Source organism: Phoca vitulina, unplaced genomic scaffold (genome assembly GCF_004348235.1).
Source record: "Phoca vitulina isolate PV1807 unplaced genomic scaffold, GSC_HSeal_1.0 scaffold17, whole genome shotgun sequence".
Classification (NCBI taxonomy): Eukaryota; Metazoa; Chordata; class Mammalia; order Carnivora; family Phocidae; genus Phoca; species Phoca vitulina.
In genome coordinates this window covers 25,134,852-25,149,362 of record NW_022589720.1, presented here as the reverse complement: position 1 = coordinate 25,149,362, position 14,511 = coordinate 25,134,852, and the positions used below count along the sequence as shown (strand labels likewise).

The 14,511-nt window shown below is 46.2% G+C and overlaps 1 protein-coding gene across 1 annotated transcript in view; it reads left to right on the top strand.

The window, feature by feature from the left end:
* MTMR12 (myotubularin related protein 12) overlaps nucleotides 1-10,341 on the top strand; it is a 67,570-nt gene extending 57,229 nt beyond the window's left edge. The window contains exons 13-16 of the mRNA XM_032415147.1: nucleotides 123-295; nucleotides 3,066-3,233; nucleotides 4,395-4,556; nucleotides 7,451-10,341. Coding sequence (XP_032271038.1) covers nucleotides 123-295; nucleotides 3,066-3,233; nucleotides 4,395-4,556; nucleotides 7,451-8,020 — 1,073 coding nt within the window. The 3' untranslated portion in view covers nucleotides 8,021-10,341. The remainder of the gene's footprint in view (nucleotides 1-122; nucleotides 296-3,065; nucleotides 3,234-4,394; nucleotides 4,557-7,450) is intronic.
* The last annotated feature ends 4,170 nt before the right edge of the window (nucleotides 10,342-14,511 follow it).

Sequence of the window (14,511 nt, the reverse complement as noted above, 5' to 3'; positions counted from 1 at the left end):
GTCAGTTAGCAAGCCGACTTTGGTTTGGGGAACCCTGTTATTAACTGTGCAAGTGCTCTGGGCGGCTTTAAATAACTTCACATTCTCCTGCCTCTTTGTACTGGCGCTGGGGCCCCTCCCAGAGGAGAACGCTTCCGACCTCTGCTGCCTCCTTTCCTCTCTGGTGCAAGTGATGATGGACCCCCACTGCAGAACCAGGGTTGGTTTCCAGAGCCTCGTCCAAAAGGAATGGATCATGGGTGGGCACTGTTTCCTGGATCGCTGCAACCACCTCCGTCAGAGTGACAAAGAGGAGGTGAGTGTCCTCATTGCAGAAGTCCCCGATCTCTTAATACCTGTCTTCAGATGGAGGGTTACTGCTTGCTAAGTGCATGCCGATGGGCTTGTTAGGAAGGCTGTGTTCACTTCACCGTTTGATGACTCTGAATGCTTTAAATGGTATCGAAGCCCTTCCCCAAGGAAAGGGGTTAGTGTGTTCAGATCCTTCTCTTATAAATTGTGTACACTAAGGGTGGATATTTATTTCATGATGGGAATAACATTGATTTGTTGTAAAACTTAAAAATCAATTCAGAGAGACTCCTACAATTTCTGTTAAGTTAATCTTTGCAAAAAAAAAAAATGAATATCCAGTATACAAGTTAGTTACAGAAAATACATAATAACACATAAATCTTTTCAGAATAAAGCAGGGGGTTATGTTAATGCCATCCATTACCAGGACCTTATCGGCAGTATATGTCCGCTGTGTACACAACCTCTTCTGCTCCTGGCCATGTGAATTGCTCCCCGCATGGACCCTGAATTCAGGCGTAGGCGAGTTAGCATTGTAGTTTAGTTAGCCCCCCAAATTGCGGTGTACTTGTCTCAGCTGCAGCTGTGTAAACTACTTTGGCTACATTATTAATGACTATGGAAGGTAAAATGAAAACAGGTGAACTTTCTTTAGTTAAGTCACCTGCGAAGTTCCCGTATTCTAGGAGAAGGACTCATGGCTGTTCTTACTCCAGATAATAAATGTGGCTGTGTCGGGTGGGGAGCAGTTTTATGGAATTAACAGAAATTGTAGGAGTCTCTCCGAATTCCTGGAAGACCCCAGCTTCTCTAGCTAGGCTTGAGGTTTCTTTCAGGCCTGGTCTCTGCTCATCTGTGTCCCATCAAGCTGAATGGAAATCACCATTTTCAGTCTTAGAATGGACTTTGCCTTTCTGAGGACTTTGCAAGGTTAATGGGACTCAAATAACATGATGGGCAGAGAGAGCTGATACTTTGTGGGGAAGAGTATGTTTTGGATATCTTGAGAACGTGAGGACGGACAGGTACCGTGGGGGCGGGCGGGGGGGGGGGCGGGAATAAGTCCAAGAACAGATCCAGTCTGATCTGCTTTCATCCAGCCTTTGGAGAAGTCAACCAAACTTTCTGAACCCATTTTCCTGCCTCTACAATAAGGTTCAGATATTTTCCATTCTATTTAAATGATACATTGAGCAGAAAATAAGGTGTGAAATAAAGTTGCTATATAGGGGCACCTGGGTGGCTCAGTCGATTAAGCGTCTGCCTTTGGCTTGGGTCATGATCCCGGGGTCCTGGGATGGAGCCCCCATTGGGCTCCCTGCTCAGCGGGGAGTCTTCTGCTCCCCCTGTTTGTGCTCTCTGTCAAATAAATAAAGTCTTTAAGAAAAAAAAAGTTGCTGGGGCGCCTGGGTGGCTCAGTTGGTTAAGCGACTGCCTTCGGCTCAGGTCATGGTCCTGGAGTCCTGGGATCGAGTCCCACATCGGGCTCCCGGCTCGGCGGGGAGCCTGCTTCTCCCTCTGACCCTCTCCCTTCTCATGCTGTTTCTCTCTCTCTCTCTAATATAAAAAAAAAAAAAAAAAAATCTTAAAAAAAGAAAAAAAAGTTGCTATATAAACATTTCTTAACATCTCAACATCAACATGTTGGTCTTTCTTTTTTCTTCTATTACATGACTACTTTCATTTCTTGAAGTTTTAAAATTTTTATTTTTAAAATTTTTAAATTATTTTTATTAAAGATTTATTTATTTGGGGGTTGGGAGCAGAGGGAAAAGGAGTGAGTATCCCAAGCAGACTCCGCACCAAACAGGGAGCCCAACATGGGGCTTGATCCCACGACCCTGAGATCAGGATGTGAGCCGAAACTAAGAGTCAGTTGCTTAACCGAGCACAATTCTTAAATCTTTAAAATTATATTTCTTAAATCTTTAAAATTATATTTTTATACTTGAGTTTACTTGACACCATATTGGAGTTTTAAAGGAAAATGGGGTTGTTTGCTTTGAGATATAATGGATGCAGCCCTGCATTTGGTTCAAGAGCTGGATTCCCAACTCCTGTCTCTCTTCTGAGCTGCATGGGGTGTGGGCAGCCTCCATAAGGGAGAGGCCGTGACATGGCTTGTCTTCCCCTGGCAGGGTCACTGGCTCAGAAGGATAAACACTTTGTGAATGATAAAGCACACTAGAAACCTCTCTCTGCCTTTAAAGGGCTTGCCTCTAGGTAGCTAACAAAGGAGGCTATCAGTTAAAAAAATCTGTACACTTGTGAAAAAAGCTTAGAAACTCACCTTTGCTGCTTCTGCCTTCTTTCCCGGTCTCTTTCTCTTCTGCACCGTCATTGTGGGGGCGGAAAAAGGAATATTGACAAAATTCAAAATATTGAGTACAAGTGAGAAGAATGGAACTCTTTTTGGAGGGGAGATAACAATTTCACTTAATTGGGATTCAAAGTGTTCCCTATCATCAAAATCAGTTGCAAATGCTCATCTGTCAATGCTTGATCAGTAATGAGATTTTACATATTTCATCTTTGAAATGTCTTTTACACAGATCAGTACTGCCGAATACGGATATTAATCTACAGGCATGTGACCTCAGTTGAGCATATTCATTGCTTGGAATAGGATGGAGTCTACTGTTGTTTCTCAGAGAATATAGTGCCCAGAAGTGGTTATTCCACAACTGTTGAGATGGCTGCCCCTGAACTCGGGACAGCTGGCCTTGGCCTTTCAGTGCCTGCTTAGTAACATGTACCTTGTTTTCACATAGGTTCCTGTGTTCCTGCTTTTCTTGGATTGCGTCTGGCAGCTGGTGCACCAGCATCCCCCAGCATTTGATTTCACAGAGACTTACCTGACTGTTTTGTCAGATAGTCTGTACATACCTATTTTTAGCACCTTCTTCTTCAATTCGCCTCATCAAAAAGATATTAACATGGTAAGAGTCCCTCTTAGGAACCTGTGCATTAAAGAAGCCCTGACTCACAAGTAGATTGCAATGGTTTTGATGTAAAGAATATTTGTGTAACAATATACTGGGCCCTGTTTTTTTTGTTTGTTTGTTTTTTAAAGATTTTATTTATTTATTTGACAGAGAGAGACAGTGAGAGAGGGAACACAAGCAGGCAGAGCGGGAGAGAGAGAAGCAGGCTCCCTGCTGAACAGAGAGCCCGATGTGGGGCTCGATCCCAGGACCCTGGGATCATGACCTGAGCCGAAGGCAGACGCTTAACGACTGAGCCACCCAGGCGCCCCATACTGGGCCCTGTTTTGAGTGCTTTCTGGGTATTGATAATTCTCACAGCACCCTGTGGGGTCCACATTCTTATCCTGAGATGCTGAGGCACTGAGAGGATGAGTAATTGGCCCAAGGCCACACAGTAAATATTGGAGCTGGGAGAGCAAGTGTTGGAGGTGAGGAATTAAGCAAAATTAAAAGTTGTTCTTTGTAAAAACGGTCAGCCTTCTCTTCCATTTACTTGATGCCTGGAGTTACTCTGAAGAAAATGGAGATGAGGCAGAGCAGGGAAGCTAGGCTTTTACTTTCCATCTTAAACTCCTTTAGTCTCCCTTGAGGCCTCGTTCCTGGGAGTTTTTACTTTCTAACCACGCTGAATGCCTTTGGCCGGCTTTTCTGCTGGCCTCCGGGTTTGCCTGAGCTGGTTCTTCGGGAGTGGTTTTAGCAAATTCCTCAGTGAAGTGGGGGCACAGAACGTGGTCTTCCAGTGACACAGGCCCAGTTCCATTGCTCACCAGCTTCAAGAGCTCAGGCAGTTCACCTCAGTTTTCTGAGCCTCAGCTTCCTCAAATATAAAATGTGAGAAATAGTGACCTCACAAGGGTTGTGGTGAAAGTGCCCATCAGTGGGTGGCACGTGGGCCACTGGAAAATAAGGTGACCGTCTTCCCTCTCTCCCTTCCCACCCAAAGCCTTAAGTGAACAACCACTGACAGCTGCAGCCTTTCAAAAGGAGGACCCATGAGTGGTCGGTCTCCGGGCAGGGCAGGAGCGCCCTTCCTGGTGCGGGTCTCTTGGCGTTGTGTGCTTGCTCTCCCCAGCCCTCCCTGGGAACCGTCGTGACCTGTGCTTGTTTTGGCAGGGTAGGGAAAGCCAAGATACACAAAGCAAGCCTTTGAATCTGCTCACCGTGTGGGATTGGTCCGTACAGTTTGAATCTAAAGCCCAGATGTTGCTCAAAAACCCTCTTTATGTGGAAAAGCCAAAACTGGACAAAGGCCAGCGGAAAGGAACGCGTTTGAAAGTAAGATGACCACATGTCTAACCCCTTTCATCTGCCCAGAGATCCCCATGTATGTCAGGAGGAAAGTTACATCCTGTAACTTTACATTCTGTAAACAGCCTGCAGAGTCCAGGTTTGTGGTGGGCAAACTGTCAGGGCCCGTGAGACTCACTTGCTGTCAGCACATCAGCCTTTGCCCTGATGAGACACGGCCATCTGCTCAGTGTCACTGGGGAGGTTACTGCCAAGACAGCTGTGCCGCATGGGCTCGTGTGTACTCTCTACCTGAGTGTGGTTAGGGCAGAAGGAGCATTAATTGTGGGGTTTGCTCCGTCTGTACCGGCTCATGTCTGCAGTAGCAAGACCTTTCTTCGTTGAGCTGCGTCTACAGTCTATTCTGTTAAGGGCCACACAGTCCCCAGCCCAGCTCCTGCTCTCTACCGATGGAGCGCGGCTGTGTCCCGGTATTTACAAAAATAGGCACCGGGCCTGATCGGCTGTGGGCTGTCCTTTGCTCACCTGTGCTATAAACCAAAACTGTCAAATTATTTGGCTATCCCTTCAGATATTTGTTACTCGTTGTACTAGTTATTAAAACCCCCAAGTTCCCTAGATGATCATTGATTTCCATGCCATCTCCTGACTCTGTCTCCTGGCCTGGAACTTCCCCCCACCAGACCCCACAAAGGGGAAAGCGGTAGTGATGAATCCCAGGTCAGTGTGTGTCTCTGCCTTCTCCACTGCCCTTCTTCTGATCCCACCTGCCGTCCAGGGAGCCTGGCCAGTCCTGGTGAGGGAGGTGCTCCGTTCTGAAGAGGCTTGGGGGCCCGGTGAGCCGCGGCCCGCTCTTGCAGAAGATACCAGCTGCTGAACAACTTTGAACTGTCGCTTTCCTCTTTCAAGGGTCCTCAGGGCCGGGGTGGATGTTTCCCCTCCCAGCTTAGTCTCTTTCCTGCCCGCTGGACCAGAACTGCCCTGAGCTCTGGAACAGCTTGGCCCGAGGTCCGTTTCTCCTCAGTGTGCTGTGCCCCCTGGTGGCTGCATGCACACTTCTCACCTGTTCAGGATCTCAGAAGTGCCCCGGGCTGGAGGGGGCAAGGGACCTCAGAGACAGCGAGGCCTGATTCCATATGTCGCATGGAAGGAAACTGAGGCTCCCCCTTGCAAGGCTGGATTTCATTTCTGTGACCAGATCCAGTTTTTCTCAGTGTCCTTTCTCCCTGTAATCAGGAGCAGATGGCCGAGGCTCCAGGAGCTGACAGGTGCAGGAGGTTTGAGCCAGAGTTGGAGAATCTCAGATTGTATCAGCTGAAGAGTTGGGGCTGGGGTGACGAGGAACTTTGAAGCCTTTGTGTTAGGACATCATGTGTTGGGCTTTGGGCCCCTTGTTGAGTGGGCAGATGGCCTTGGAAAAGTTCTATAGAAACAAAAGAGGCTGTGGCTGAGCAGCATGAAGCACTGGTTTTGCATTGCCATTCGAGGCGGTGGGCCCCGCTCAGGCATGCGATCTCAACCTCAGCCTGGACCAGGCATGCCACTCCCACCCTGCCCTTCTTGAACCCACTGTTCACTTAGGGGTTGAGAGGAGGGGCTTCCAAGACAAGTGGAGTTCCATTAAGGGTCCAGTCTCTGGAGCCAGACTGTATGTAAAACTGCCTTTAGCACTGTATAGCTGGGGTCTTCGTGTGTTAATGTCTGTGCCTTGGTTTCCTCGTTTGTAAAACGGGGCAGGAACAGTGACTTGGAGAATTGGCCAAGTCGATGTATGTAAAGCACCGAGCACAGAACCCGGCAGGCGGCAAACACTCCAGGCTGACTCCTGGCCTTCGGTGCTCCTATCCCCGCTGGAAAGTCAAAAATCCTGGTCAGCTCTGAGTTGTGGCATTGTGGCTGGTTTTGCTTTTCTTCTTTATATTTTTATTGTTCTGTATTCCATAATAAAGGATGCTTCCGCTGCCCCCCCCGCCCCCAGGAAGAACCACTGGCAGGAATATATGAGAGTTATAGGGCTAGCCTGCCCATAAAACTGTTGACTTCTTATTTCAAACGGACACCTCAGGAGCAAAAGAGCTGGGGAGAAACAGCATCTCCCCACACTGCTGACCTCTCCATTGGGCCCCGGGGGTCCTTGTAACCTTTTACCTCTTTACCCATCTTCACAGCCCCGTCCTGGTGCTCCTCAGTTTAGAATACCTTGCTTTGGCTGCAGGTAGAATTACTGGGGAGGAAAATAATGTCAATGCTCTTGCATCTTCTACTCAGCACAGCTTGTCAGGCAAGAACATCTGGCCCATTTAGCCAGTTCCTCAAATTCCTTCTGCTCCCACTTGTCTCTTTGTCCAAAAGAATCTTGATGACATAGGCTTGGACTCCCACTGGATGCCTGATAACCTGCAAATGTAGTTCATTAAAGCGATGGGATCTTCAGGTAGTCAGCACTGCTTCCTCCCAGGTGTTCAGAATGTTCTTAAGGAAGAAACATTTTGCTGTCTCCGGAAAATGAATAGGCCTCACACCCGCACTGCCCAAATTCGGCAGCCCAGCTTGAGTTAAGCTTGTTCTTCGGAAGTGCTCACTGTGCCTGTGCCAGGAGAGGAGGAAGTAGAAAGCTGCTCTTCCTGTCACAGCCCACCTTCCTGCACAGCCCTGCACGTGCCTGCTTCCACCTGTTTGTCTCTAAATGCCATGTGCATCTAATGTTTGCGTCGTGGAGTAAACAAGAACCCCCTCCCCCACCAGGTTACTGCTTTTTAATGATTTTTCATTCACATGGCGGTTCTGATTTCTCATGACTCTTGTTAACGCAGGATTATGCCCCCCCCCGCAACCCTGCTTTTTTTTTTTCCTTTTTTGAGAGGAATGATTGTAACTGCTGTTAGCTAACCAGAGATTTTTATTTGTGTTTTCTCTCAAAGCATCAACGACAACTTTCTTTACCACTTACCCAATCTAAATCATCTCCCAAAAGAGGATTTTTCAGGGAAGAAACAGATCATTTAATTAAAAACCTTCTGGGCAGGAGAATTAGCAAATTAATTAATTCTTCTGATGAGCTGCAAGACAACTTTCGAGAGTTCTATGAAAGCTGGCACAGCAAGCCCACGGACTACCACGGTCTGTTGCTGCCTCACATCGAGGGGCCAGAAATCAAAGTCTGGGCCCAGCGCTATTTGCGCTGGATTCCAGAAGCCCAAATCCTGGGTGGCGGCAGAGTGGCCACCATGAGCAAACTCTTGGAAATGATGGAGGAAGTAGAGCACTTACAAGAGAAAATCGACGAGAGACACCACAGCCAGGGGGCCCTCCCGGCAGAGGCCCCCCCTTTGCTGAGGAGCTCTGCCCGCTTGTCCTCTTTGTTTCCTTTCGCTCTGCTGCAGCGACACTCCTCGAAGCCAGTCTTGCCCACCAGTGGCTGGAAAGCTCTGGGCGATGAAGACGATCTGGCCAAACGAGAAGATGAGTTTGTGGATCTGGGGGATGTGTGACCCGTCTGCTCAGTGGTTGTGAAGGAGGAACGCTGAGGGCTGGGACAGGAGTCGAACACGTTTCATCTCCGGATTAGTGGGTCATGCTGAAGCTTACTGCTGCGGGGGGGCGGGGAGGCATTAGTCCAGGGCTCTGTAGCAGGAAGCCTGGACCTTCAGGAAAAGAGCTGGCTCTCGTGGTTTTTTCATGCTCCTGAAAGACTATGCAATTAAAACCGTATCTCTAGTATTATTAATTGAAAGGAGTTACTACTTGACCCATAATAGAACTGGCCATTGTCTGATGCGTAAGTATTATACAGAACCTGCAGTGGCGGGTTTACTACTAGAAAGGGCTTTGGTCAGACATTCTTGGACTCGACTTTCTTCAGATCTTTTCTGTGCCAAGATAATTTTTTTTTTTTTTGTGCCGAGATAATTTATCTAGTCGTTGGGAAGAGTGTGTGTCTCTCTACCCATCTTTAGTTCGGAGCAGGTTCAGCTTTATTTGATGTGTGTATGGCAAATTGAAAGACTCACATAGAGGTATTAAGATGTATGGCATTCATTTAACCCATAGCATTTTTCCCTTCTACATCCTCTCGCCTGAGAAAAGCTGGGGAAATTCCATCCATGTCACCCATCCTGACATATCTGGCCATCCCCCCTCTTGCATAGACTGTGTCACTTTGTGTGGGGCTGGTGGGCTAGCCGGCCAGCCCCACTGCCCTTTCCGTGCGCTGACAGCTCCAGGTCTCCCTCTGCCCACTCCGTCCCCCTCACTGCCGTCCCCATGCTCCCTGCTGTGGTGCACCGAGTCCCAGGATCTTGCTGCTAAATCTGTTGGTTAAACTGAAAGTGCTTTGCCTTTTTCTAACAGTGTGCCGAGGCTTGGGGCCATTTGTGCCCACGGTCCTCCGCCGCAGCCCTCACGCGGTCTCCCCAAAGTCTCTGTAACCACGCAGGCGTGAGCAGGATCACTTCTGAACGTGGCTTCTGTAGGGAGGCCAAGAAGCATGAATAGCAGAGGTGATGGTTCTCCTACAGTACCTCAACGATTTCAAAGCCATAGAAGAAACTTGATTATGCCTGGTCACCTTGGATCTGCTGTCTAAATGGTATATATATTTTTAAATGCAGGAAAGTACACTTTTAAGGACCAGTTTTTTCTTTCTCAGTGGAACCCTGTTAAAACCCACAAAAGGAAGGGGGGGAAACTAATGTTAGAACGTTTCAAATTGAATGTTTGCCTTTTATATACATTTGCTCTCCAGTGTAGATCCCAATTTGAATGTTACATGTTTAGAAAAAGTTCAGTTGCTTGAGGGCAATAAGAAATTTGGAAACTATTGACAAAGAAGTTTCTCAGTTTGCACTGAATCGTCTTTTTGTATGTACAAGAAATTGCTTTGCTGTTCTCCCCATTCCACATTGACACGTGAGCCAGGTTGGTCTGTTAAAATGACAGAGGCTGAGAGGGCAGGATTCATGCATTGGGGGCCAAACGCATGTCCGGTCTTGGTTGCCTTAAGAGTCTCACTAGTGATTTCAGTGTTAGGCTTGCAGTAGGGATTTTAAAAATACACTAGTTCATTAGCTACCTTAACATACGTTCTGTGGGCCTTCTTAAACTAGCACTAACCTCCACTTCTCTGCCCCACTGCCTCCCAAATACACTATGGAGCTAACTATTTTTGTTACCATATTATAACGTGAATATTTATACAATAGCCTCTTCAATCTTAGAATCTTAGTAATTTTCATTCCAAAAATGCCTGGTGTGATGCTTTACACTCCACAAAGTATGGTTTAAAGGCACAAGGTCATGGCCCTTGTCATAGCGGTTGAATGTGTGTTGAAATATTTTTCTATGATTTTTTTAAAAAAAGTACAATAGAAAAATAAGCTGTTGTAACATGTGAGGTCATGACAATTTATGTATTTATATTTGAAATCAGATTTCTATAAACTTGTATTTGTGTACAGAATTCTCAGTGGGTTTATATATTGTGACATTTTTATTCAAGATTGAGATATGGATTATGCTTAACAGTAAAAGCTGAAATGAGACCATTTACTTTGTTTAAAATGCTGCACTGTGCAAATTTGGAAATGTACATTAATTTACTGTATATAATATCTTGAGTTTGTTTATACCTCCAAGTTTTTACACTGAAAATAAATTAGCTTTAAAAACATTCAAAACTTTTTTTTTTAAAGGGAATAAGCTGTTGGGCTATTATCTGTATAAATGTGATTTCTATTTTCCCAATGTACAATGAACGTTTATACTTGTATCTCACTGCATCATATCTGATTGCAGAAATTAAAGCACAATTTACAAGCAATACTGCATTCGATGTGGTTGATATAACATGGAACAATTTCATTCATTCAGTGCATGTGTGTGTGTGTGTGTCTTGGGTTGAGTTGAATTGGTTGGTTGTTGGTTGGTTGGTGGTGGTGGGAAACCAACAACTAAATAAATACTTAAAATTTTAGGGGCACCTGGCTGGTTCAGTCAGTAGAGCATGAGACTCTTGATCTTGGGGTCATGAGGTTTGAGTTCCACGTTGGGTGTAGAGTTTATTTTTTTTTAAAGATTTTATTTATTTATTTGACAGAGCGAGAGAGCACAAGCAGGGGGAACAGTAGAGGGAGAGGGAGAAGCAGGCTCACCGCCAAGCAGGGAGCCCGATGCGGGGCTCGATCCCAGGACCCTGAGATCATGACCTGAGCCGAAGGCAGACGCCCAACCATCTGAGCCACCCAGGCACCCCTGGGTGTAGAGTTTAAAAAAATTTCAGGTGGGGTTGAAATACTATGAAGAACAATAAAATAGGGCAAATAAAGGAAAAGGGCTTTTTAAATATGTGAAATAAAATACTGCTGCCTCTTTGCTTTTGAGGGCATACATAACATGAGAAGTCTGTTTTAGTGCTGAAAGATCTGAGTTCAGTTAAACCACGAAAGAGAAAAGGCTTTGTTTTTCCTTCCAGAGAGGAGAAGTGAGCTGGCAGAATGAGATGGTGTGTGACGGTAGGATTTTTTCTAATTCGTTTGGTTTAGCACTTACTAGATTGAGACCTATCACTTGTGTTTGTTGGGAGAGTTCCATTTCCTTGACCTTTCCTATCTGCATCCCTCCCCCTTTCAGGGACAAGAGAAGATGTCCCCCTACTCTGCTCACCTCCTATTGTGTGTAGCCAGGCCTAGCTCCCTGTCGCCAAGCCAGCTCTGAGACATCCCTGGAACTTAATAAGCTCCCATTGCTACCACATTCTTTTCATTGTTCTTCGATAACTGTTAAGTTCCTGAGTAATAGTTAGGACCCTATAGATGAGCAGATTTTAGCCCTCTTTTCCACATTTCTTTAACAGCTGTTGGACTTTGAGTGGACTTGGTGGTCTCTCTCTCCTGATTTTGCTTGTTCCTTGGTTTCCAGGTGAGGGCAGTGGGGGACTTGCAGGGGTGGGTAAAGAGTGGGACATATTTCATCTGATATGAAACAGGATTGGGCAGGGGTTCCTGTTGAGAACAGACTCCTGGCTACTGTGCTGGAGGGGAACTCGGGGGCAGAGGGAGCCTGGACTGTAGCCTATTTTCCAAGCCCCTCCTGTGTTGTGGCCAAAGTTGCTCAGCAGAAGGAAAGTCTCAGCTGTGCTTGTTGTGCTTACGCTCCACCTGGGGCTCTAGAGCACTTCTGAAGCCAGCCTTGGGACAGGGCAGAAGGGCCGACAGGACCCTCCACCCCCCCACCATTGCAGGGACAGTCTTACAGTGGCCATGGCCTTCCACACATGCCCTTCCAACAGCCTCCCCAACACCACATACTGCCCTGAAGAATATTAGGATGGAGGCAGGTGAGGGGAGATCTGTTTGGTGTGGATTCCAGTATAAGGAGGGCTGTGTATGTTGATAAGCAGCCTAGCCATGGGGAAATATTTTAAATACCATTTATAGATTGAAGAGGAAAATGATTTGTTGGAGTGGTGCTTTTGTGTCTTTAAAAACACAGACATCTCAGCCGATTTTGTGGTTCCGGCCCACGTTCGTTCTTTTTAATCCTTCTATTACATTGTCTGCCTCTAGCAATTAAGGGATATGAAGTGTATAATCAGATGGAAAGACACACAGTAAGCTTTTTTGGCCTTCCTTTAAGAAAACTTTCCAGTTTGGCTAGCTAGTCCAGTTTTTGTAAAGCAGTTAACTTTTTTTTTTAATTTAGATTTGAGTATTACTTTTATAAAAGGCTGTGTGGCTTACCCCCCCCCCCCCCCCTTCAAAGGCGGGGGTTGCTAGAAACGATCACTTCACCAGTTGTGGGGGGCAGGGGGAAGGGGGGCCTCCCCCCCCCCCCCCCCGTAAGGGTGTGGTGTGTGCCAGTCTTGGGTCAGGCAGGAATGCAGACGGAGCACATTTTCTCCCTCAGTCTGCCCCCGAGGACCGGGCTTGGAATGCTATGCAGTCTCTCCAAGGAGACCTGAACACAGCCTGTCCCCAGACTGTCCAGGGCCCGAAAACAGCAGGAGGCGTCACCTGGCTGGGAGGTGTGAGGCGGGGGCAGGCTGGGAAGGGCCTGACCGAAAGGAAGGTTTCATTCTAGATTTTTTTTTTCTTGAAGCGTAACTGACCTACAATGCTGTATCCATTTCAGGTGTACAACATGTTGGTTTGACAATTCTGTGAATTGCTGGATGTTCCCCGTGGTTGGCATCGTCACCATCTGTCACCATACAACGTCAGTATAATATTATTGACTATTTCCTATGCTGTACTTTTCATCTCTGTGACTTCTTTTATAACTGGAAGTTTGTACCGCTTAATCCCCTTAATTTTGCCTATCCCCCACCCACCTCCTCTCTGGCAACCTCCAGTTCTCTGTATTTAATAAGAGTCTGGTTTTTTTGTTCATTTGTTTTGTTTTTTTGATTCCACATATAAATGAAATCTATAGTATTTGTCTTTCTCTGACTTATTTCACTTAGCATCATACCCTCTAGTTCTATCCATGTGGTTGCAGCATTCTGGATCTTGATAAGAGTTGGGAATATGCAGGTGCATGCCAAAACTCAGCAAAAATACAGTTAAGATGTGTTTAATTGTGTTTGAATTTTACATTACAAGAAAGAAAAAAGAAACAGCAAATCTTGAGCTCTAGTTAAAGATACACCACCAAATTATTTAGAAGTATACGGTTGTCTGCAGTTGATTCAATGGCAGCAACAATAAGATGGGTTAATGGATGGGTAGCGGGATGGATATGGCTAGGTGTGTGATAAAGCAAGTAGAACAAAATGTCAGATGATCCAAAGCTGGGTATATGAGAGTACGGGTATTCATAGAATTCTGTAAACTTTGCTGTATTTGAAACTTTACATAATAAATGGGAAAAATTTTAAGTAAATCCTTCAAGAAGTAATTATAAACAAATATATATATGGAAGTATATTGGTCCTTTATGGGAGAAGAGAAACATCCTTACCAAATTACCTGGCCACCAGGATATAATGGAACTCAGGGAAGGAATTGGAATTTTCATGTCCCCTTGCCTTGAGTCCCCTTTTTCCATTTCCATCGTCCCTCTGGGTCATTTTCTGTTGCCTGGATCATTATTATAAATTACCGCCTCTGCTTTCAGTGCCCTCTCGTTGCCAGTGAATCTTCCTTGGAGCAGTCATGTGATTTTTTTTTTGGCTTGGAAACTTTGAATGGCTGCATCGGTGAAAACAATGGGTTGCAACAACTTAAACCAAGGAGAGCAATTGTGTGTGTGTTTGAAGGTTTAGGTCAGAGATGCTGTTGGCTCTCAGTACCTGAAGCCCATGGAGTCTTCTCTGAGTGTTACTGGCCACTCTTGATCCACACACCAGCTCTCTTGTCTTCCCAGTCAATGAAGTGAGATAAGCTCCCACGGCAAATCTGATTTCAGGACACCAGCCACACTGAAGCTGGAATCTTGGTCCTCATTCCAAAGCCTGGAGAAGAGAGCCTGGGCAGGCCGGCTGTGAGCAAGGACTTTGTGTCGGACCAGGGCCACCCCGCTAGCTCGGAGTGTAACACGTGTGTCTTCCCAGCCTGCGCTCAGGCTGTAGCTCACTGCTCACCGATTGTGGAGTGGGCCTCTCTCTAAAGGTCAGGTTCTCAGATTAACACTATCAGTGGCACATTTCTCTATGTCTCTAAATTCAGTCTGGCCCTGGTCCCCATCAGAGGCCGTGTGGTGTAGTGGTTAAGGAGCTGGGTTCTTGGAATCTGAGCCCCTGACTTGCAGCTTACGAACTGTGGGACTTGGGCAAGGTCTCCGTTTCCTTCTCTGCAAAATGGCGACACTCACAGAACCCACCTCACTGATGTGCTGGACGGTTAGATATGAGTGCCTTTAGTGTCTGTCACATAGTAAATGCTCAGTAAGTGTTAGCTAAGATTGTATTGTGTGTTTGGTCGTTTAAATACTTCGTGTAAACAGAGGGGTGTGTGTGTGTGTGTGTATGTGTGTGTGTAAATTTAAT